Here is a 25,542-nt window from a genome sequence, read left to right on the forward strand (position 1 = left end):
GATTCTTTATTTTCTACGACGACCCCCGGCCAAAACTAATCCCCGACAGATCGCCGACATTGTGACTGGGCCATTAGTCTGATTGGCTGATTTCTCTGAACTTGTCGGATATATAATTGACTTGTCGGACATTTTATCCGACAAGTTCCTTCATGAAATGCCCCCCTGGGGGGCATTTCATGAAGCATTTTGGTCGGATATTTTTCTGACAAACTGTTACAAGCTATCGAAATCCTTGCATCTGATTGGCTGAGAGCCCAATTTGTCCGACAACTTGTCTGACAAAATGCTTCATGAAATGCCCCCCGGGGACCGTTTCATGAAACTTTTTGTCGGTGATTTACACCGACAACTGTTAAAAGCTACTGAAATCCTTGCGTCTGATTGGCTGATAGCAAATTTGTTGGTGAAAACCTCCGACGAACTCGTTGATGAAACGCCCCCCCCCCCCCCCCCCCCCCCCCCCACCCCCCGAACTTAGATTGGATACTAGGGCGGGCATAAAGTACCCGGCATGCACGTAGTATCCGATTAATTGGTAGCAAAGATCCGATCCAATTCGATTTGTGGTGGCATATCACAATACATGTACAAATCTGAATTAGTTGGAAGTTCCACAAGAGTCTGGACACTTGTGATATTAATTTACGGTTTCTTGCTATTTGCACAAGGATAGTAAAAGGAAAAAATGGCAAACCTTCACACAATAAGTGAAGATTCTCAGTTTCAACCGAAGGTTGCAAGTGCTGGTTCGAAATTAGTGGTCGTTGATTTCAATGCGTCATGGTAAGTTTGTTAGTCCCATACCTTACATATTTTGTAAGTTGAGAAGCGTCGCTACTGTTCCCCTGTCACTGTAGTGTCAGCATATAAAACAGTGATCATACAATCTGAATTCTAACATTTGAATTTGTCAAAGGAGCTCTATACATTGGCTGCAGTGCATAATGATAGGTTTTATCACACAGAGCACATACGAAATTTCTTTAGAATGTAAATTTAGTTTTACTGCGTTATACGATAAAAGTGTGACCACACATTTTGTTGTTGCTTGAATTTTACAATTAATACATTTTACTAGGGCCTACTCGTGTCTTACAGTATGAGACGGGCTTTATCAACTGAACAATGAGGTCTACAGAAAATGTGACATCCAAAACACATTCCCCAACATTTTACAGTTTTTTTAAATATTTGAAGGAATATCTTCACGCATTCTTCGACTCTTTTAGAAGTGTAGACACTGTCAAGACACAACATTGTCCCAGTGTCGAAAGTGAAATAAAATTTTTAGATTAAAATCATGATGATGAAGTACCAGTAGTACTGTACAGGTACTTTTGTAGTAGCTACATTTATTTTAATTTTGGTGCCAATGGGCAAGGACAGGAACTGTAAGTGTTACTCCACCCCCCCCCCACCCCCCCCCCAAAAAAAAAAATAAAAATAAAAGAAGCAAATTTCAGTGAACATTTCACTTCTATGTCGCATGTCTCATACTTTGTCAGATTAAAAGTTAACAGTATAACACTTTCATCGAGCTGAGGAAGCTGAACCTGTGTCAGCACTATATTTATCCAAATTTAAGAATATGATGATGTAATTACATATTTTCCCTTCAAGCAGTAGTCAGCCAGAGTGCCATATATATTGCTTGAACTTAAGTGATTATAGCCCCTTTAGAATCAAAACTAGGATGACAATCTTTGCTTTTCCTTCTCTAAGGTGTCAACCCTGCCGGACAATAGCCCCTGCGTTTGCTTCATTGGCAACAAAGTATTCCAGTGCTGTCTTTTTGAAAGTGGATGTAGACCAGTGCACGGTAAGTTCTAGTGCTCCAGGCAGAATGCAAATGTATGGTCTGTGTATCTAAATGGAGGCCTATGAAATGAACAAGCATAACTATTCAGAGGATTGTCATTGTGTGTATGATGACTGTTCATGTGCTCATTAAAGGACAAGTTCACCCATATAAACATAAGGATTGAGAGAATGCAGCAATATTAGTAGAACACATCAGTGAAAGTTTGAGGAAAATTGGACAATCGATGCAAAAGTTATGAATTTTTCAAATTTTTGTGTTGGAACCGCTGTATGAGGAGACTACTATAGCTTATGAGTCATATGCGTACAACAGTATAAAGAAAATGTAAAGAAAATGTAACATATTTTCACTTTTTTCGCATAATAAAAGAGCACTTGACTTGCCCTTTTCTAAAGGGCAGGGGAATAATATTACCCATAACATATGTCGGTAACGAGTCAAGGGAATGTGTACTTTTTTCAAAAGAAGAAATTTTGTGAAAATCTCTTTATATTTTCCTTATATTGTTGTATGCATGTGACATCTAAGTTTTTCATACACTGCAGTAGTCTTCTCATCCAGCGGTTACTGCACAAAAACTTCAAAAATTCATAATTTTTGAACGGATTGTCCGATTTTCCTCAAACTTTCAATGATGTGTTCTACTAATATTGCTACATTCTCTCAATCCTTATGTTTATGAAGGTGAACTTGTCCTTTAATCACATGTTTACACCAACAGGGAAAGCAGACAGACAGACACACACACCAACGCTGCACACCAGTTATGGCACTGGTCCGACGGTCTGGTACCAGTAAAACTCACTGTTGGACCAGTAACAGGAATGGACCAGTAAGAAATCGGAAAAAAACTGGGTATGAATGTACTGGTCCAACAGACAAGTCAGACAAGTAGAAAAAATGGGTTAGCGTTCAGCTCTGCATACACTCACTGTTTAGGAGCGATATCTGAATTGTAACTTTTCTGAAGGGCATCAAGTGATATAGTACAGTGCACTCTCGTTATAACTAAGATGGTTATAATGAAATTCTGGTTACAACAAAGTAAAAATTCAGGTCCCAACATTATCTGCTCTTTTTTAAAATTATTTATTTGTTCGGTCATGACAAAATTTTGATATCTTATAAAGAAGAAAACTGCTGGTCCCAAGGACTTTGTTAAAAGGAGAGTCGACTGTATTAAAATCAAAGAGTTCCCATCAAAATTGTTGACAAGGAGACAGACTTGTCATTGTACCAAACAATTGTTAAAACTGTTTAATGTAGTAACTATAAAGTCATATGGTCAAAGATCTTTTCAATATTCAATACCTCAACTTTGGAATCAGCCCCTTAATGATATCAGAGAATGTTCATCATTAGATCAGTTCAAGTCTTTATTGAAGTCTCATTTGTTTGTAAAGTAACTGTTATTGTTCTGTAAATTGGGTAATGATGTGTTTTAGGTTGATATATATGTATTTTTCTTCTTTTGTTTTTGTGTGTTCTTACACATGTATCTGTCTTTTCTCATTTCTAAAAGCGCTTAGAGACTTGAATGTAATTTGCGCTCTATAAAAATGGTTTATTATTATTATTATTATTACCATTGGTTTGTGTTATTTGCCCTCTACCAGGAGACAGCACGCCAGTACAACATCACCGCCATGCCCACCTTCGTCTTCCTCAAGGGTGGTACTAAAGTTGATGAACTGAAAGGAGCTGACCCAGTAGGCCTGGAAGAAAAAATCAAGAGCCATTGTCAACAAGAAGCAGATGCTGGTGTGCCTGGATATGTATGTACTGGATCATTTTTTGTTTTGTTTTGTTTTGTGTGTGTGTGTGGTTTTTGTTTTAATTCTTTGTCATTGAAGTTCCATCACTGGTTGTTGATAGTAAGAGCTTGACGTAATAGGAAATGTGACCTTTGTTTAAAACCCATTGGGAAGCACTCTCAATACAATCAGTATTTATCTTTTTTTAAAGATGAACTTTCCCAGATGAAAGACAAAATGTGATACCCAATTAGACAATATCTTTTGTTCCACTCTGTTGTCTCACTGTGATAATTTTCTGATCTCTGAAGGCTTGGTGTGGGAAGCATCGAGGATTCCGCAGTCATTTTCCTTAGTAATAGAGTGTCAAAAATGTGTCATTAGTGATTCGGTTGCATTTCATTCAGTATATTTGCTATAGCAGTCTTAAATTGAAATCAGTGTGTTGTGATAAATGTAGTAAGATGTACAGTCAGAATTAAAGAGGATTTTAGAATGTGTGATCATTAGCCACAGGCTACACACAGAGAAGTCATTGTGACAGAGAGATTAGACTTGTCAAATCATAAACAAAACATGCATAATTGAAGAATGAGAATTAAGCTATCTTTTGACTGTTACTAATACTTGGGACTATTTTTTTTTTTGGTCAAATTTTCAGCAACGATCCAGTAGAGAGCAAGTGATGTGTGTTTCAGGAAGTAGAGGTGAAATAATGCACCTGGCTCATACCATTGCTTGCGCCACTGTCAATGTTTTTAATCATTGCATCAGTAACAGTGTAGCACTAAATCCTGTCAATCCCTCTGTAGCTAGGCATTGACCTGAAGAGCATTAAAGGGATGGTATATAGTATTGGTGGAGATGAGAATTGGGCTTATAACTTTCTTGCGAGATACCAAGAAACCACTTATGAAATAATACAGAGCATACCATTCTAAGAGGAATTCAAAGTTTATCAGATGAAAATGGGTCTTGGAGTAGCTGAGACATCCCAAAACAATGTAAATCAAAGCGATACTAATAAATGGTGGGCCCCCACCTTTTATTAGGATTGCTCTGTTTTGGATATCCCAGCCACTTTAACACCAATTTTCATCAAATAAACATTGAATCCCTCATGGAATTACGTGCTCTTCCATACCTTAATAGAGGTTTCTCATTATCTCACCAAATAATAGCGGAAACCTGACATTAGGTCTCAACAAAAACTATATGATCCCTTTAGCAGTGCTGCGATAGATTATTTGAATCTCTCCCTCTCTCTCTCTTTCTCTCTCTGGCTAGATTGACCTGAATAGCCTGATCGACAAGAGGCATTCGGAGTGTCTGAACCAAAGTGATGATCATGTCCTGGAGGGTTGCCTCAAAAAAGGGGAGGGGTACCTAGAGTCTGACTGTGATGAACAGGTAAGCTCTGAAGATGTACACATCTACTTGCTGTTGCTGTAGCACGTCTTCGTACAAGTTCCCTGGTACATCATCAGATGCTACTGTCTTTTTCTGAAATTATAACTTCTTAGTCACAGATCTTGATTTATTTGCTGTGTTGTATGTGTGACTTGTCTTTAATACTCAGCTTTTGAACTCTAAGATGAAGGAGAAGACAAAACAATGTGATGCTTAGCCACTGGAGCACACTTGGACAAGCTCATTCCTAGTTAAAGCATGTGATGTGTGTGATACAGCTTTGCACGCAAAGTAGATATTTTTCCAGAAGTCTGTGGATGATTGGATTTTTGTCATCCGATCCTTACATTGCATTGTCCAGGTTCTGCACATGATACATGTACTTAATACATTAGTATGTAAATGACAAGAGAAGTCACACATACAGCAAATCAATCTAAATCTGTGGTTAAGAAGCTATTATAATTCCCGCGATTTTTAAGATGGTAGCATTGTCTGACATGCTGGGGAACTTGTAGGAAGACGTGTTCCTACGATTTATAAAATTGCTTTTTCAGCGTTGTGGTCTGATCATTATGGTTTGACATAATAGGGATACTACGTCAAACACAATAAATTGGCATGTACATATTATTATTGCAGTTATAATGATGATGATGATGATGATATTGATTATTGTTATCACAACAACAACTACTTGTACATTATCATAATTATCTCTTTTATCAATTTCACTTTCATCATTACTGGGTTTGTATCATTTCAGCTCATGATCCTTCTGTCCTTCCAACAAAACGTCAAGCTGCACTCCCTGAGGCTCCTGGGCCCCAAGCTGAATGGGCCCAAGGAGATCAAGCTCTTCATTAACCTTCCCAACACCATGGGCTTTGACCAGGCTGAGAGGACAAGTGGCACCCAGGAGCTGACGTGAGTGTGAATAGAGATTTGAAGAGTTTGATTTCAAAATTGATTAAATGCCATTTTTACACATTTTAACCCGTTGAGGGTGGACTGATTTTGCTACAACACACATTTTCCATAGACACTTGCCCGAGTAAACTCGGGACTCATCCTCAACGGGTTAAAGTAAGTCCATCATCAGATATAGCAAGACTGAACCTTTCCAGTGATACCTCACCTATTACGTACGGAGGACTAGTCTTGAAGCTATAGTTTGAAATATCAATTGTTTCATTATTATTCCTTTGTTTTTCTAGCAGATATCTTGAATGAACAAGAATGGAGTTCACTCGTTTTGCAATTGAACTCTCCATTATTTGAAAAAGAAGAAAGTTAAGGAAGTGATCATATTACAAAATAACATGAAAGCTTGTTTTGTGTCTCAAGAGCTCATTTTGAAAAACTCATTTGAGAAAAAAAACGTGTGAATGTAGAGGGCCCGTTGTTCAGTGTTCCATGCTTCTTATGTTCCTAGTGTGTTATGCATTGCGTTCTCATCACAAATAAAAATTAAAAACAAAAAGACGGCAAACAAACAGACGTGATTAGGAATGCGTTCAAGTGACAAATCTGTCTTTCATTGTGAAAACATTGTGCCATGTTTTATGGTTATGAGCTTTAGGATGTAGAACAAAAAATCTTCATCTCTATTGCCTTGCAATATAGAATTAATTGTGTTTCATTTTTCCTTCTATACAGGATTACCGAAGAAGAATTGGCCGGAGAAATAATCCCACTTCGATTTGTGAAATTCCAGAACGTTTCAAATGTGACTGTAAGTGTTCTTTGCCAACAACAGCAACTGTAACAACAACAAATCAGCAATTTATGGCCATTTGAATTTCTGTATATACTGTTATCTTATGTGGCATCATACAGGAACTATTCATGCAATTTTTTGAATGAGTGACTGTGTTGACACCTTTAGAGAATTTGTTATGTTAGTTTTGTGCTAAAATGTCCCTGATGTTTCCTCCCAGGTTCTGCATAAAATCTAAAACAGATGTTTTGCCCTGACTTTTGTATGATGTATGCCAGTATGATGCTAGTGTGATTCTACTTACTCTGCTGTATAACAAAACAACTACAGTTCTACAACTAAGATAGTAAAAGAAAGGGTTTCCCAATATGAGGAAGAAGAATAAAAAAAATGTAGATCCAGTGAACACAGAGATTGAAGAAGTGCTGTTTGGTTTGGGAAAAATTGGACTCTCAAGTCAAAATGATTGCAGTTCAAAGAGATAATTGATATGTAAAGGGAATTTCATAAACTTCATGTTTCTAGGACATTCAAAGAACATGTTAACCCTAACTAGGCCGGGGGGGGGGGGGGGGGGGGGGGGGGGGGGGGGGGGGGGGGGGGGGGGGGGGGGGGGAGCCTCCGAGGCCCCCCCTCAACGTTTCGTGCGATGTATCGCAATCGCAAAAAGCTATCGCCGCGACGTTTCATGACTTTTTTCTTTCAAGTCTCCCGCATCTTTTGACACCAAATTTGCGACGCCCAGGCGCGCGATTTCGAAGTTACGCATAAATATGTACATGCATGTCAGGCCAAAAATTGCTCAAAAACGTGAATTCGTGTACAATTTCAATGCAAACTGTGCTTACAGGCAAATTTCATAAAAGCATGATTATTTTGGTGTTTTATGGATTAAAATCAATGAATAACATATTTTCTTGTTCGGAGCGATGTCGCGGACAAATTTCATCGAAAAAACAATGAAAAACATAAAGTCGAAAAAACAAAGAAATACATAAGAAATTCAAAAAACAATGAAATACTTAAGAATTTTTTCTAATATCACAATTTCTTTAAATCACATTTGCTAAGGACACTAAAAGAATACTTACACAAAAAATTTGCCTGTTTTGAGCTTTATTTTGTGATTTATACCAAATAGTCTGATTTCATGCATCATTATGCATAAATTAGCATAATTTAGCATAAATGATAATTTTTTTAAAATTTGACTTCAAGGTATTTTAGATTACATCATAGGCAACGTGTGTGCCAATTTTCGTCGCGATCGCGCGGTCGACGGCCGAGATCTGGAGGGGGGGGGGGGGGCCCCCCCCCCCCGGCTCTATCAACTACCTAAATAGCCCGGCCTAGTTAGGGTTAATATTTGCCGTGACCTGTCTCAACAAGTCCAGTGTGTTCTTTACATGAAATAATCAGGATTTTGGAAATCGTATCTGTGATGACACCAGTGATAAATTACAATTACTTTCTTTGAGTTTGTGTTGTCAAATCAAAGGGGCATGCTTTTTCATGTGGCACTGCTGCAAATATGGTCATTTCTATGTACTTTGAACTTTGGCTTGTTTTGCAGGTATTTGTCAAAAATAACCAGGGAGACGAGGAGACGACACGGATAGACTACTTAGGTTTCATTGGAGCACGAACCAACACGACAAACATGGGTGAATTTAAAAGGGTATGTACTTACTCTCTTATCTTGGACTTACAGTCTGACCTCTCCTATCTGGCCTCACTTTATCTGAATCTCTCAACCATCCAGATGCGATATCGGCGTGATTTTTTTATTTTCAATCTAATAATTACGGAGAAAGGGGGGATTTCAAACTCAAACAAAATTCCTACACAAAGTCACATGAATTACATATTATTCCCGACATAATCAACGTACATTCACATCTAATTTTCATCTAAATAACATGCATTCAGACATTCACTACCCCCAAATCACAGCAAGAACATGGACAGAAAACTTATCATCAAATCAGGACATGGTACAGGTGATCATTCTTTGGCAGCTTCATGTATTAAACATCAAGCCTCACATATCCGGCCAAATCCCTTTAAAGTCGGACGATCCTCACCCCTAATGGTACTTTATTTTGTAAACTCCCGAACGACCGAAGTTTGTGCATGCATTTGCGCAATGCCAGACTCAGTGCTATATCCATAAACGTGTGGGACAATGCTGCCACTGAGACATGTGTGTGTGTGTGTATGTGTACGCATCATACACAAACATTGTGACGGCGAGCTGCGGTGATTGGAGGAGAGAGGCCAGAAGACATGTGGCTCTTTTGGCCTCTCTTCATGCGCATGCGCACTGAGAGTGTGCGTCCATTCGGAAGCTCGCATTGCTCGGACAGCCATTTTGGGTCAGGTGATTTCGAGTCTCAGTGGTGTTTGCTGACCCATTGAGCCAGCGCTATTCTCATTCGGTGTCACGACATTTGATACAGAATGGGGGGAGGCAGCGTGTTGCGTTCGTCTCCGTGCCGCACAAACCACTCGCCACAATTGTAAGGCTTTTATATTAGGATGAGGGCCTTTCCTGACATGTCCAGATAGGAGAGGTCAGACTGTATCATGAATGCTAGACATTTGTAGTACTGTATATCTAACACTGTATGGTCACCTGATAGTACATCGTGAGGCAGTGACAATCTAAGTGCAAAAGGAAAAGTCAAACAAACAAGCAACAAAACATCTTATTAGTAGACACAGAGTGTTTCAAATATTTATGAACAAGTTAGCCTTCAGCATTCTAACTTAAAAGCTGGCAGATCACTGACTTCCTGTAGGCTAGTTGGAGTAGAAAACCACCTACCTGGAGTCACTTTTTAAAATTCCTATTCTCTAAGTTTTGAATTTCACACATGAGCCAACAATTTTGTGAGTTAACTGTATATTGTACTTAACCATACATTTACGTTTTAAGAGTGCTGTACATTTGGATGACTGTGTATTCCTCCTGCTCTTTTCTTCTGTACCAGTGTGGATATCATTGCCAAGTATACAATGAACTCCGATGCTGCAGGCATTTTCTTGTACCATTTGTGACCCGCGACAACGGTTTCAGGCAAAAGTCGCAAGAGCAAATTCCCTCCTAGGCGGGGTACAAAGATTTTGACCACTATCTTTGTCGATTTTGGGTTTTTGCAGAAATTGAATCTTTGATATGTTTTCTACATCTACACTAAATTTCACAGGATAACACTACGTGTTTCCTACCGAAAATGGAATTTTAAACATCCTATGTTGGATCGCACTCGTCAGTTTCGACCTTCTTTCAAACGCCGCGCCACTATGCTCAGTGTTGCTACGTTGCGGCATCTCGTGTGCGATTGGATGGTGCGTCGCACACATTTGCATATTTCGGCTTTGGGAGATACGCCTCGCAGCGTGTCGGAAATGTTTTGTCCGCGCATGCATGCTCCATTGCTGTTGATACAATAGATACCAGTACACTCGGTCTTTAGTGTATGCTCTTCGTTTGGCTTTGCTCTTCGCACAAACAGGCAGCACAAACTTAACGTGAAAAACGATACGATGGGGAACATGGTTTAAGCGTATCAGAGTGGCGAATCGCCATGCAAATCGTGCAATATACGATCAGAAACTGACTTGTCATTGTGCTTGTAGTAAATATGACAGCAGGTTGACTCAAAAAGAGAGTAGAAAAGAGAAAAGGAGTGGTCAGAAATGACCAGTAAACGTCAAAATTGCACCACACTGAGTAAAGTCATGTTTGTTTGTCTGTTTGTTTGTTTGTTTGCTTGCTTGTTTACCGCACAACGCAACACATGCATGGCTTGAAAAAAATTTTGTGATTTTGTAATACATGCACCATACACACGTAACCAGCAGCTTGTAATTATCGTATCCGCCATCTTGAAAGACGTACTGGTAAACAAACCCGAGCGAAACGCATTGTGCATTCGGCTCCATACGCTGAGTTCCGAGGAAGGTGCCCGGGAAATTTGACTCTCTCAGTGAGCCAGTCAGAAGCCGTTGAGGTTGCTAGAGGCGGAGCTAAATCTCGATTGGCACCATTGTACGGATGGCTGATTCTCACCTCGCATCGCCGCTGGGGATTGTCTCCGAGCAAGAGGGGAATCTTCAAAGCCCGTTTTCTTGCAATTTTGTCAGGCTAACAAATCAAAAAGTACATTATATTTCGCTTTATATGACCACTTACAGTACCGGAAAATGCAAGTGTTTTATATCAATGTAAAGCTTAGGAAATGGGCAATGTGATTAAATGAAAAAATTAATTTTCAAAATTCCCGACTTTTGCCTGAAACCGTTGTCGCCGGTCACATTTAGTCTTTCATGCCATGTTATGCTGGTTGTTGCCTCCATGAAACTCCTGAGGCGCAACAATGTACAGCTGTTGCTTGTCTAACAGTCAATACTACTGTGTATGCCCTATATATTGCGAGTCTAAATTTTCGCGAATCAGGAATTCCAGACGATTTTGCGAGTGGTTAAATTCGCGATCGTGGAGTCTTGTACTGAACGGAGAAATGTACACGTGTATGGCGCATCCACATCGGGATCAGAGTCAATATTTTCGCGTGTCTTTAATTTCGCGAAAAGCACCTGACTCGCAAAATTCGCGAAAATAAAAACCTCGAGAAATATTCAGCGTATACAGTATGCAGCCTATTATGAGACAATTGTGAGCAGCAAAAGTTGTGTCGGTATTATGGTATCGTAGGAAGTAACAGATCTCAAGATCACTTACAAGTTAGTTGTCTTGTAGAGAAAGTTATTTCCACCCCATCATTTTAGATTGCTTGGTAAACTCGCTTAGCCTACTGCACTATTACTGTATTGTATCTACAGTGGACTCCCGTTATAATGAAGTCCTCCAGACCGGCAGTTTTCTTTCATTATGTCGAAATTTCGTTATAACCAAACAAATATACAATAAAAAACATAGCGTGGATAATGTTGTGGCCTGAAACTTTACTTTGCTGTAACCGGAATTTCGTTATAAATGTGTTCGTTGTAACGAGAGTGCACTGTATCTATTCCCCCTCCCCTCCAATTTGTATTGATATCGTTTTGATTCATTGTTGCAGCAATCCAAAGTCATCATTTACTTCATCACCTTTTTATTTTGATAATTCTCCAACAGGTAGCAGGAAAGAAGGGGGAAAGCCATTGACCTCAAGGTGGATTCAGTCTGTGGACATGGCACACAACTGTACACTGGTTGTTCCATGCCTTTGCCATCGCTTTCTAAGTTCATTGCTGTGAACAAGGCGGCTCCCCATGGAAAAGGCATTATTTGGACAGTACTTTTGTACTTGTTCTGAATTTTGGCAATATTTATGATGACCAATTAGAAAGGTCTTGCTTGCAGAGACAAAATGAAACTCATAAAATTAGTCCTGTGGAAACGGTAAAGTTAAGAGTCTGTGGTGACTAACCTCCGACTTGTCTGATATTCTACCGATATGTATATACTTTTTTTTTTAAAGTTTATCCCACACTTTACAACTAAGAGCAACTGAGGAATTGTGCTTTGTTAACTGTCATTGACAATCATAAATGGCCTTTGTTAATGAGTGACACTGTAAATCATACAACCTTGAACAAGTTTAATCTTAAAGAGTACAGTTAATTCTTGCTGCCATTAGTTAGGACCTACAAAACAAGAGCTAAACTCTATTGACACAGAGCTGCGGGACATTCAGGCATGCCCGTACTGGGCCAAGAGCAGTTCTGGTAGGTCATGAGGGGCATGGCTTCACATATCATTCTGGCATGATTTTCCCGCCAAAAGTGCTCAGCATAGACTTGTGTGTATCAGGAACATGTCTTGCACAGCTGTAGCTGTATATATCTTTCTTATTTCTGAGATATGTCATTTACACTTGTAGATGCATTCTCAGATTAAATATGTTGCAAATGTCTTGAGAGAATGGTGCCACAAAAACTAAACTTTCAAACCTCCTGCCAACAGTTGTTTTTAACTAATTAATTTTAACTAATATGTAGTCAGTGCAGTTTTGATGATTGAAACACTAGATGGTTTAAAATGGTATCTTATGAACATTGCAGTTTCACTATAGATTTGTCCATGCAATAGAATGAATATCTGTCCTGAGATTATGAATACTTGATTTGTGGTAGCATTAAGTGTGAAGGCTTTATTGGTGTAAGGGTATTGAGTCATTTCATTTTATCTTGGTTGCCTGGAAGAACATGTCCATGATCTTAGAACATAGCTTGCTCAAGGGTTATAGGTGAATCCGCTTTAAAGTTTGGGCCGGTCTATGATATTCTAGATGTCTGTCTTTATTTTGCATATCCCCTTTACATATTATCCGAAGCTTTTTCCTACAGTGTAATGGATGTAGTGATAAATTTCAAATTACCAGTATGTTATATAGAGTTGTTTGAAACGAAAACCAAAATTGCACCCAGTATGCTTTTGGAATGTTACTTCTCCTTCAATGGATGGTGAGTAAAGCCCAGAGTATGATGTTACAGGAGTTCATGTTTCTAGATTTTATTTGATAAAATACTTGCTATGTTGAATACAAAGCTTTTCTTTTTCTTTTTTATGCCTCCGCCACGAAGTGGTGCCGGAGGCATTATGTTTTCGGGTTGTCCGTCCGTCCTTCCATCCGTCCGTAATGAATTTTGTGAACAGGGTAACTATCAAAACCTTTTGAGGTATCCTAATGAAACTTGGCATGTATGTGTATTAGGGGGTGAAGTTGTGCCTATCAACTTTTGGGTGCACATGCTCAAGGTCAAAGGTCAAAAGGTCAAGGTCAAATGCTTAAAATTTCACTATTTCCTCCATATCTGTGCGATGCCTGAAGATATTTTCTTGAAACTTAGTGTATACATGTATTACCCAATTAAGATTCTCTGGTGAAAGTTGGGGGTCATGAGGTCAAAAGGTCAAAAGGTCAAGTAAAATGTTAAAATTTCACTTTTTTCTCTGTATCTTGGAAATTGTTCAAGGTATCTTTATGGAACAAAGTATATATGCATGTACTGACTGGCAGTGGTTATCGAGGGAATTTGGGGTTCATGGGGTCAAAGGTCAGGGGTCAAAGGTCAAGGGCAATACTTCAAAATTTTACTATTTTTCTTATATTTATGCTGTGCCAGCAGGATTATTTTTTTTAAAACTTGATGTATGCATGTATAACCCACTAGAGATTCTCTGGGATTTTTTTTTTTTTTTTGCCAAGAAGTTCAAAGGTCAAAAGGTCAAAGATCAAGTGAAAGTGCTGAACTTACTTCATTCTCCATATCTTGGAAGTGGCTCAAGTTATCTTTAAACTTAGTATATATTTATGTATGTTCTGCCTGACAGTGATTCTCTTATGAATCAAAGGCCAGATGAAAATGATAACAATTTACTGTTCAATACAGAAATTGCACTTTTTCTCCATACCTTGAAAATAACTCAAGTGCGTAAACTTATGAAAGGGTCCAAGTCGAAGTTAAAGTTCTTAAATTCCCAAATACATGCTCTCCTATTCATCCAATTAAACATAGGTCAAGGAAGGTGAACATTTGATACATTTGTGACAAACATGTCATTTTAATATTTTGCCAATTTTGTGAAAATGTAATCACACATTGTCCACATGTACTATGGACCTATTAGGAGAATCATGCATTATGGCGGAGGCATACCAGTCGCCATAGCGACATTTCTAGTTTTTTTCTAATTGTGTTCCGGCCAAGTGTGAAGGTCGTTTATGATCAAATGCAGCTGTGTGAAGAGACAAGGTCGTGTGTAGGGATACATTCCTCCCACATTATGAAATACACGTGTAAATCATCTCATATAATACCCTGATAAGATTAAACGGGAAACACGATGGAGAGACTAATGCAGTTGATCTAATGACATGTGCTATTCATTGTCCTTTTAAGGAAAATGTTTTTCAGAAACTAAAATCCCACCTTGTCGACACATAGTGAAGGTTTATTTAAGTCGTACTGTGGATGCATTTCTGTAGATATTGGAACAAGTGTGCATGTGTAAGGAAGAAGTCTAAGCATGACAATAAAAGCTATGCACGTATTTACAACCCCCTTTCCAGGTCCTTTGACGATACACATTTACATATGTTAATATGAGTTTATATGATAGCATTTTGTGCAACTGTTAGTTAATTTATATAATGCTTCTAGGTTTGCCATGCCAAGTTTAACCCTTTTCCTCAGGCATTGAGGCAGTAAATTTTGATCCATTGTAATGAAGAGTGTTGTAGTGTATTTGTGTTGTGCTGTAAACTGTGTCTCGAAATTCCTTTTCCCACATAAACTCTTCAAAGAATTCTTTACACCAATTCAATACTACACTGTATTTATTAAAGACAAGGAGTATGGAGAAATCACATTTCACATGTGCAAAATTTCTCTGTAGGTACTGGTAAAGTGAGTTGGTCACACATTTAGCGATGAGCAAAGTAAGTTGGGATGAAATAATTGTGGGATATTCATTGTGCTTCAAGAGGGAATGATGTATCTAGAATTATCAAACACCTGCAACTGACTGACATGTGAGAGGTTTTTATGATTGAAGCATTCCCCAGAAGACGACCCTGCCCTAAACAATGTATCTTGTGTTTATCTTGTGGTACATGTACATCTTTGATGAGGAAAAATGAATAAAGTTGAGTAAAGCATACATATGGTAGTTGTCTTTTGTCCTTGACTGTAATGTGCCATATGCCTTTGTGCAAAGTTCATCGATTCAGTCCTCTGTATTTACTGGTACAATGTACTTTACATGCACACATGCTTAATCAAGCCCATTTTGAAGAGCCTGTGACACTATTATGCACTTACTTTCATTGTACCTTCAGGCAGGGCTCGACACCAACGGTGGCCCGGTGGCCCGGGGCCACCAAAAGTGAAAGTCGGGCCACCAAATTTCAGAAAAGGGCAAATTTGGTGGCCCACCTTGGGCCACCAAAATTTTTTGAAAAGTGTGTCAATAAATTCGTAACTTTTTGCGCCAGAAATGCATAAATGCATGCAGTGAGTGTGCGACTTATTTTAAAAAATGGACTTTTATCAATGTTTTTTTTTTTCGGGCCACCAAATTTTTCTCTTGGGCCACCAAAAATTTGAAATTGATGATTTTGGTGGCCCCATCGGGCCACCGAAAAATAAAGTTAGTGTCGAGCCCTGCTTTAGGCCACATGTCAATTCAATGCCTTAAGTTGTCACTGCCCAGATTTCAACCACATTGCCAGTACATTGTAGTAGAGCATTCTCTTTGTGTCTTCCGCTTCTACCAGAGCAAAAATATATGTACCTGTTAATTTATGCAAGGCAAGTAGCTCATGATTTCCCCAGATTGAAACAAGATATCATGTCGCTGCCTTTTTAATGTTGACTCAAGAGGAGATTTTCTAAAGGAGTGAAGAAGTGGACCAAGAATCTGGACTTTTTAGAATGTATTGACATACTACACTGTATTTTGTCCACTAGGGTGATGTCAACATGTGCAATCTTCCTTCATATTCTACATACATTTTGTAGACATTATACATACCTACATACATGTATATGTATGTGTATGTATATATATATGTGTGTGTGTATATATATATATATATATATATATATATATATATACACAGGTATATATATACAAATACACAATGTAGGTTAAATACATATACATGTATGTCCCCCACCCCCCCCCCCCCCCCAAAAAAAAAACAAAAACAAAACAAAACAACAACAAACAAACAAATAATAAATACATAAAATAGGGGGAACAGCTAGAGGAATAATAATTTCAAAGCTATGGACCCTTTTCTCTTTCCTTATATCCCACACACATACATACATACATACATACACACACACACACACACATACATATATACATTGTATGTTGTTTTGCATTCCTCCCCCACAGGCACATAAGAAAAATGAGGATTAAAAATAAAAGTGGATTAATGCTCTAATTATATGAAGCAATCAGGCACAATATGCTGAAGATGTCAAGAGTATACAAACTCAGCAATGAAAATTGGAAGTACAGGCATTGAATGGGAATGGATATTTATTTCATCTGATCACCAAGTGCTTTATGATCATGTGACATTCTCAACAAATCTACAACCACCAAATAAAACAATTTTCTCAAGGATTACACGTACAAATCATTCTGCATTAGAAAAACATCCCTCCACATGTGGTCACTCCTAATGCATGTATCACCATTTTGTGAAAACTTGTAAAATTTAAAACTTTCTCATCTCATGTCTGACTTGATGAAACGTCTACCATTTGTGTGTCTACTTTCACTCTATTTGTCAACGCCAAATTGAGTATGGCGTGGGAAGTGCACTCCAATGGAATCATGAATATGGGGGTGTCTATGGAAACTACATTCACTGAAAAGGGAACACATAGAAATTGGCCAAATTCTGTTATGGAGTTGTATTCAGAATTTGCTTTAATGCTGCAAAGATGTTGTGCCACTATGTGACATGTAATAACTTACCAAAAACTAACCAACCAAACAAACAAACACAAAAATTCACAGGGTCCATATTGTCACACTTGTTTGCTGCGACCAAAAATAGATCGGAAAGCACACTATTTTCAAACACTTATGGTTGTCCTGGTTAAAAAAATAAACAAACCAAAAGCAACCACATCTCTGTTACAGTTGCAATTTAATAATATATACCATTGCATGGACATACTGGCAGCACAAATCGATGGCCACCACAGCAATAAGAACTCAGCATGTCCATGCCACATTTGGAACAGAAGAAATTTAACACTCGTGTTTCAGAGAGCATATACTGTACTCTGCGATGCAAATTTTCTCTGACAGCCAGAAAGTCCTCCTACAGTAGAATCTGTAGTCCAGATGCCAGCCCTGGGCCATGTTGCATAAAAGTTGCAATCAAACATAAGTCAAACAGTCAAATATAGTCTCTGAATACTCAATTCTGATTGGCTGATACCTGACTTACATTTGACTTATCTGACTTGCGTGACAGTATATCTTTTCATGCAACAGGGCCTCCTTGTGAAACAAATTATTTTGCTTCTTTTTGTTGCTGTTGTCTACACTTTGGCCAGCTCTGTCTCTCTCCACCATGGTTTTTCAGCAACATCCAGAGAGTTTCCAAATGTATCTCGGATGTCTGACCCGTAAAAGACACTGCACTGTCATCCCCGTGGAGAGTTTTGCAAGACTCGTCTACTCTCCACTGAAGCTATTTCAGTACATTAACTGCCCACAAGGGAAGAGCTCCTATACTATCCAGAAATCCAGCCCTGGATATCACAGCTCATTTTGTTTGTGGGTGAAATTGATTTCCACCAATGTTGTCAGTCTTTGCAGTGTCGAACTTGTAGTTTCTGCATCTGAGTCATTGGTCGTCAGGAAACATGAGAAGAACACCACAGTTTGACGGACTCAAGACAATTTGAAACTCATTTCTTTTCATCGGTGTAGTCCTTGAGAATGTTTTGGACGTGGTCGTTGAGTTTCTTAAACTTACGATGCACCTTCCTGTTAGGCTTTTTCCTCTGGGGAGCACTCTGGTTGAAGTAAAAAATATAACAAAAGGAAAATAAAAGAATCAGAAAAAGAGATGCACACAAACAAGGGAAAAAAAAACCCACAGCATTTTGAAATACCACATCATCAAATCTCCAGCCAATGAACTGACTAAAGGATTTATAAAATATGAATTATGAAATGAGTATGTGACAGAGGTTAAGTCCCCCTTTCACATGTGAATGAGCATCTCACATGGCATGAGAAGAAACAAAGCAATGAATGGAACTGATTCTACATGTTATATCACTCCTGATATTGATACCAACAAACTAATAGTATGTCTTCGTCGAAAAATGTCTCATCAGCTCTTACATTACAAACAGGAAAACTGCCATCAGGTAAATCAATTTCTTTTCTTCACCTATGCTGTCAACATATAGTTTTTACAATGATACTATATACACAGTGTGAAAGTTTGAACAAAAGCTGGCACAATTTATAATTCTATATCAAAATTCATACCACTGGTGTACCTGCACCTACATAGAAAAATACACAAAGAGAAATATTTCATACATTGAGGCTGCACAAAGCTGATGAAGAGATTTGTTCAAGAAGGGACAGGTCCTGGACTTACAAATTTCTTGGGCCCATGGTCCTGCATGGAGTTAATACCCTGCTTCTTCAGATAATCTTCAATCTTCTCTTCATCAAGGGAATCTACCGGTGTGCTATTCCACAGCTCCTTGAACTCTAAGTGAACACATAATAGAGAGGGAAAGAAGCAAGCACGCATCAAGACACTAGATACTGCTCTGTACACACACACACACACACACACACACACACACACACACACACACTCACATACACATACTTGGTACTAATACACACATTAACACAGAGGAATGTCTAGCAAGACAATTCCATGGATTACAAATGTGGCTTTCTACATGCATGCTAAGTACATGGGTAACGGTTGCCATGGGTGTCTGGCAGCATTCTAATTTGTTCTGCAGCGGGTTAAAAAAGTGGTAGAGTGGTATAAGGCTGTACTTCTAAACCTGTTTTGATCAGAGGCCTATTTTGGCTCATATTTTTTTCAAGGCACAATTAGATAAAAAAAACAAATACTTTTGTATTCATTTTTTGGCCAACATTGTGGGCCACATGTTGAGAAGTGCAGGTATACAGTATGGGTTGAGGGTAATCAACTCAAAAAAAAAAAAAGGAACTTGCTCATATGACAAACAATGTGATACATGCACACACCTTTGTCATCCTCCACAGATCGTGCGATGACTAAGACTAAGAAATTCTACTTTAAAGTTACTTTTAAAGTTCCTTTATAGTCTATAATAAAACCAGAGGAGATATAACAATAGAAATCGGCATCCACTGACAGACATGTGTAATCTTCCCTCTCACCTTCATCAATTTGTAGCTTGAATGTCTTGTCATTGAAATACACAACCTTCTTCTTGTCAGGACGTGTTAGGATGATCAGATGATCTGCCAGTTTCTGATATAAAACATGACAGAATGGAGAAAATTCTTATGAGTCACACGCAAGTTTGTCCCGTCAGAATGTGATTGAATGGAGAAAATTATTTCTTTATAGGGCCCCATTTTTTCTCTTCTCTTTACCTATTTAAAACAAGAACAGAAAGTCATTGGAAATATCTACAAATCATCTTTTGCCATACATCAAACAAAAACAAACAAATAATGAAATATATATTTTTTAAACATACTTCCAATTTTCTTTACCCACATTCTTTTTTTTTTCTTATTTCAAAGGATATTTGTAACTAAAGCTTCAACCATGACTTTCAAGACATTTGTAAAACTTTCTCTCTAGTCATTCACGAGGTAATTATGGTTCGAATTACCTTCACGGCTTTTGAAAATTACTATTTGCTGCTGACTTTAGTGTGCTGAAATACATTCTCAATTTCTCTCAAGCTCACCACAGAATAAAAACAAGGCAAGTGCCAAATTGTGTCTTGCCCATTTGCGTACAAGAAATTAATATTTTTCTAACTCCAAGAAGTTCACTGACCTATGATCTTTCACCTTGTGGTGACCTTCAACTCCCCAAGGAACATTTACCATCCAAGTTTGGTCACAAACGGACAAAGGGATCAAAAGTTATGAGCCATAATTGAAACGCGCCATAAAAACTTAACAATGGGCCCTAAAGATTTGTTGACCCCTTTCTGTGACCTTTGACCTTGTGATGACCTTTAATTCCCCAAGGGACATCTACCGTCCAAGTTTGGTCACAAACGGACATAGGGATCAAAAGTTATGAGCCACAATCGAAACGCACCCTAAAAACTTAACATTGGGCCCTAAAAGTTTGTTGACCCTGTCTGTGACCTTTGACCTTGTGATGACCTTCACCTCCCCAAGGGACATCTACCATCTAAGTTTGGTCACAAACGGACAAAGGGATCAAAAGTTATGAGCCATACACAAAACGCGCCATAAAAACTTAACATTGGGCCCTAAAAGTTTGTTGACCCCTGTCTGTGACCTTTAAGCTTTAATATATGACCTCAAATGACCTTTGACCTTACCATGTCACCCCTGATGGCAACATTATATGCAGGTCCCCCAAGTGCATCTACAACCCAAGTTTGGTTGAAAAGGGAGCGATGGTTGCAAAGTTATCTATCATAGGGGAGTCTTGCAGGTAAACTTTAACATTGACCTGCAATAACCTTTGACCTTACCATAACATAGATGTATTCCAAGTGCATCCATCACCCAAGTTTGATTGCCATTGTAGCAACATGTGCTGAGTTACGTGTGATAAGAGAGTCTTGCAAGTAAACTAGAACGTATGACCTCATACGACCTTTGACCTTATCATGTGACCTCTTACGGCACCATAACATGAAGGTACCCCCAGTGCATCCATCACCCAAGTTTGATTGCCATTGTAGCAACATGTGTCGAGTTACGTGTGATAAGAGAGTCTTGCAAGTAAACTTTAACGTATGACCTCAAATTAGACCTTTGACCTTATCCTGTGACCTCCAACGGCACCATAACATGAAGGTACCCCCAGTGCATCTATGACCCAAGTAAGGTTGTAATCCAAGCAACTTATGTGAAGTTATTTATCAAAAGAGAGTCTTGCAGGTAAACTTTAACATAGAAAAGAGAGTCTTGCACATACTCTTTAATATATGACCTCAAATGCCCTTTGACATCATCACATGACCTCTGACAACACCATAACATGAAGATACCCCTAGTGCTTCTATCACCCAAGTGTGGCTGCCATTGCTGTAACAGTTGCCAAGTTATGCATCAAAAGAGAGTCTTGCAGGTAAACTTTAACATTTGTGACGGACGGATGACGGACGGACGACGGACGGACGCCATTTGGATCCCTTAGTCTCGCCTTCACCTCCGGTGGGCGAGACAAAAAAGTGAAATTCATCTTATCCAGCAGAGCATGATAATGTGAATGTTAACAGTATATGGTCGACATAATCACACATCATTTCATTCTAGCCCTGGGGTCTGTTTTATGAAAGTCTTATGAGAGACTTGATCTCTATTAGGACGGACTTGGAGAGACTTCATGAAATGGATTATACTTCTCTTTGGAAGTCTCTCATAGCTACATATGAGCGACTTTAGCTATTTTGAGATTTATGTTTAGACTTTTATGTGATGACTTTATGAAACTGACCCCTGGTGGCAGTGAGTCAAAGTCTGGGACTACATTTCCTGATATGATGCCCCTGGAGACAATATAACTATTTCAGTCCTCACTGCATTAGTCACATGACTGCATCATGACTGATCACCGACCAGTATTTACATAGACCATTTGATGTAGGTAGATGTAGGTGTCTCACCTTGAGGCCAACCTGAGCATGCGGTAAGCTTTCCATGACGTCATCCATCATGATTCCCCCCAGACCCTGCTGGTCTCGCTTGTTGAGAAGGCGATGCAGGTCCTTTCTGCTCTTCAAGTTGTAAGCTGGCTGGAAGACATACTTGCCATCCTCAAATTTGATCTTAGGGTTGTTTGGCAGGGCCTGCATTGTGACATGAACATAAAACATTTAAAAAAAAAGAGTCACTATGTCTGAGCTAAAATGAGCAAAGACCATCTTTCACTGGAGTTATGGCATGGGGTCGTGGTATGGGAAGAGGTCTCTATAATGTCGTGACCATGCTTATATGTTTCATATTTACCACAAAACTTGAATCACACTCTTGGCCAACAGTGCTAGAGCCATACTCATTGGATTGGCACAATCCAGGAAACTGTCAATTGATGTGTTCTGCACTGGTTTGGATTGTACACAAAAACAATATGTAAATTAATCAAAAGAGAAGAAAATAATTCATTGTCCACAATAAATAAATAAAAATACTCTGACTCTATTCAAAATTATGGTGCCATGTTTTATGGGTATGTTTCTACACAATTCAAATAAACCAGGGAGGTGGTCCCACCTCCCTGAATAAACAATCGAAATCCAGGACATGTACATATTGTAGATCATCCTCTTGCTCTAATCTTTTAAAGGGGCATAGTCCCGGTAGTGTAGATGGCGCTGTTGATGATACTGCCGAAGATTACCGAAGTAGAGCTGTCATCAAGAGTAAAGTGCGTAGGTGTTGCTAAGTAACGTTGCCTTTGTTGTCTTCTCTGCGCATCGCGCAGTCTGTAGTAATGCCAGGGTGCGTGCATATGTGCTTGTTATTATGACATCACAAAAGAAGTTTGCTGAAGCTGTCATCCCCCTCAGCCGAATCATGAGCCGAAGTGTGATCGGACCACTGACTACAGTGAATCGGTCTTCTTCGGACTCGGGAAAGTGGGCCAAAGCGTAAGCGCCAAAAGAAGTCTATAGCGTAGGTCTCTACAGGAAACTTGCGCCGTGCGCCCGCGTACGCATTTGACTAAAACACGGGGACCATGCACCTTTAATTCCCTCACCTTTTCTCCTGGGTCCAGGTGCCCAGCAATGGTATGCGAACAAAATACAATGGTCTTGAATTAGTGAAACAAAACCTCCTGCATTTTCCTCACATTTTTCATCACATCTCTTTTTCTGAAATTTCTTACATTATGATTCATAAGTTTGCATGCACTAATGCCTGCATATTGCCTCTGGAAAAAAAAGAAGAAGCTAGGAAACAAAGCATTTTCATTACATCTGATAGCTGGAATACCATATGAGCAATTTTAAGTGAAGGAAGGCTGCTTCTGGAATGGCCACAGAAACTCACCTCATTGACCAGCCAGGTCTTGATTGTTTGGCCAATGTCCAGCTGATTTGTCTCATCCATGATTTCATCAATGGTCAGTGGATACGAGTCACCTTGCTGATGCCTGGCCTGTGTGGTCAGAAAAATAATCTGGGTCACACTTCTACATAAGTTGCATCTTATTTTTCACCATTACGGTACACTAGTAGGTAAACTCCTCTACAGGATGTTTCATTTGGTGGTGAACACACATCAGGTCTGTATCATTTCAATTCCAAGTCATGCTGTCCATTTTGTTGCCAGCCCCTTTACAGAGTTTCTTTCTGATTGCAAAAGATTAAATTGTGACAAAAAAAAAAAAAAAAAAAAAAAAAAAATTACTGAGGACTCTCTGAACTCCCATACACTTTTGAGGTCTATGGCCAAAATGTACAAGTCTGTGGTCACAATGGGAGGCTAATGCATGACACATGGAAGCACTAGACACATCACTACTATAACACATGACATCAATTAGGTTATAACCTTGAAATATTGTTTGCTCTTCCTTCCCATACGTGTTGTCACACATTCTCTGCTGCTAACTACTCAAACATCATTAGCATTATGTGAAAGAAAACTTACCCTCTCATATAATCTATATAAATGAATGTATGCAATAGCTGTAGAAAAAGTCTGTGTATATACGGTAATGAAACCTGCATTCTTAAGAAAATAAAGACCAGTGTAGCCATTTTTTATGATTCATAAACTGGTAAAGAATCGGTGCTTACCTTCATAAAATTGACAATCTTGGCCAGCACGCCAAAGCGGTACTTGGAGCTCCCAGACTGAAATCTATAGTTAGTGCTGTTCAAGCTTGTGCCTGTGTTTGTTCAACATGGAGATAAAGATGAAAGCACAGAAAGATATAGAGAGGATAAGGTGACTGAAGCTTGCGCTTGGTGAATGTTGGGAATACTCGAATATTCCTGTATTATGTATAAATATATCTTTTTTTTGTTTTGTTTTTGTCCAAAGGGGTTTGTTAATTTCTGTTTACTGATGTTTGATGAATTGTCAAGAATTGCATTTTTACCTTCATAAAATTCAATACCAACTAAAAACTCAAACATTGCCTAGAGCTTCCAATAAAGTAATGGTGCCTAAAAGTAACTTAAAAAAGGAGATATTGGTACGCTTCCAACCTACACACTCTGATGTTATTCAGTCCACAGAAATATACTATTAATAAAAAGACATCAGCTTTGAGATGCTGGACTATTGACATAGACTATGGATCTCAAAGCTGAAGTATGATGTGTAATATTGGAATAAAGTAAAGTAAGCTTCCATAATGATTGACTCTGCCTATTGTATATGTGAACAATGATTGTATTACAAGCTAAATGTGTCGTTCACTTGCTATATCATGATACAGTACCTTTAGCATGCACTGCTGACCCCTAAACATGTTACCATTGTTACATACACACAGCACTCCCTTTCATTTTAATACATCTATGCATGCAAAGCCCTTGTTTGTATTGGTTCTTGTTTGTATGTATGTCATAACTCAAAGGGCTACTGAAAAACAAGGACAACTTCAAATACAGATTAGATCTACCTTGGCTTGAAAAGCTCAGCTGAGGTTTACTCTTTTTCTTGGGTGGTTCAGATGAGCTGGATGCCTTATTAGTGGGTCTTTTCTTCTCAATGGTAGGCTGAGCAATTGCCCTTCTCATGAACGCCTCCCTCTCTCTCATCAGTGCTGGATCCATCTTCTTGGAGAGCTACCATCAAAATAAAGGAAAATTTCATAATCTCAGTAAGCTATAGCCTATAGGCCTACAGATCCCCACTGAGGAAAGTGCATAATTATGTTTAGGCATGGCATGGGTGATACGACTGCTTATTTGCGAGCAAATGTGACTCTGAAGTGATCTCATCATCTCACGGCATATAAAAATGCTATATGAGCTTGTAGAAATATGTTGAAACATCTACATGCATACACTGCTTTAGTTCATGCAGCCCAAACTGCGACCAGCCTAAATGCAAAGCATTTGGGCTGCGTATATTA

The 25,542-nt window shown here is 38.8% G+C and overlaps 2 protein-coding genes across 2 annotated transcripts; one reads left to right on the forward strand and one right to left on the reverse strand.

Annotated features, from left to right (window-relative positions):
- The first annotated feature begins 568 nt into the window (after positions 1-568).
- LOC139712294 (thioredoxin-like protein 1) lies at positions 569-12,107 on the forward strand. The gene is made up of 8 exons (XM_071624132.1): positions 569-786; positions 1,726-1,822; positions 3,442-3,600; positions 4,867-4,989; positions 5,756-5,916; positions 6,649-6,724; positions 8,283-8,387; positions 11,853-12,107. Exons 1-8 carry the CDS (start codon positions 689-691, stop codon positions 11,880-11,882), a joined length of 849 nt encoding a protein of 282 aa, XP_071480233.1. The 5' UTR covers positions 569-688; the 3' UTR covers positions 11,883-12,107.
- Positions 12,108-17,813: 5,706 nt separating this feature from the next.
- LOC139712295 (general transcription factor IIE subunit 2-like) lies at positions 17,814-25,240 on the reverse strand. The gene is made up of 7 exons (XM_071624133.1): positions 25,087-25,240; positions 24,254-24,345; positions 23,502-23,609; positions 22,115-22,297; positions 19,665-19,758; positions 18,874-18,989; positions 17,814-18,274 (listed from the first exon to the last, which is right to left on the reverse strand). Exons 1-7 carry the CDS (start codon positions 25,238-25,240, stop codon positions 18,167-18,169), a joined length of 855 nt encoding a protein of 284 aa, XP_071480234.1. The 3' UTR covers positions 17,814-18,166.
- Positions 25,241-25,542: the final 302 nt, after the last annotated feature.

This window comes from Diadema antillarum, unplaced genomic scaffold, assembly GCF_040938485.1.
Source record: "Diadema antillarum isolate AM-2024a unplaced genomic scaffold, OU_Dant_1.0 seq00001788_RagTag, whole genome shotgun sequence".
Taxonomy (NCBI): Eukaryota; Metazoa; Echinodermata; class Echinoidea; order Diadematoida; family Diadematidae; genus Diadema; species Diadema antillarum.

Coding starts and splice junctions, on each gene's coding strand:
- LOC139712294 (XM_071624132.1), top strand. CDS start 689: ATGGCAAACCTTCACACAATAAGTGAAGATTCTCAGTTTCAACCGAAG. Junction 3,601..4,866: donor ATGCTGGTGTGCCTGGATAT/GTATGTACTGGA, acceptor CTCTCTGGCTAG/ATTGACCTGAATAGCCTGAT. Junction 4,990..5,755: donor AGTCTGACTGTGATGAACAG/GTAAGCTCTGAA, acceptor GTATCATTTCAG/CTCATGATCCTTCTGTCCTT.
- LOC139712295 (XM_071624133.1), bottom strand. CDS start 25,240: ATGGATCCAGCACTGATGAGAGAGAGGGAGGCGTTCATGAGAAGGGCA. Junction 23,610..24,253: donor AGATTGTCAATTTTATGAAG/GTAAGCACCGAT, acceptor CTGACCACACAG/GCCAGGCATCAGCAAGGTGA. Junction 22,298..23,501: donor AGACCTGGCTGGTCAATGAG/GTGAGTTTCTGT, acceptor GTCACAATGCAG/GCCCTGCCAAACAACCCTAA.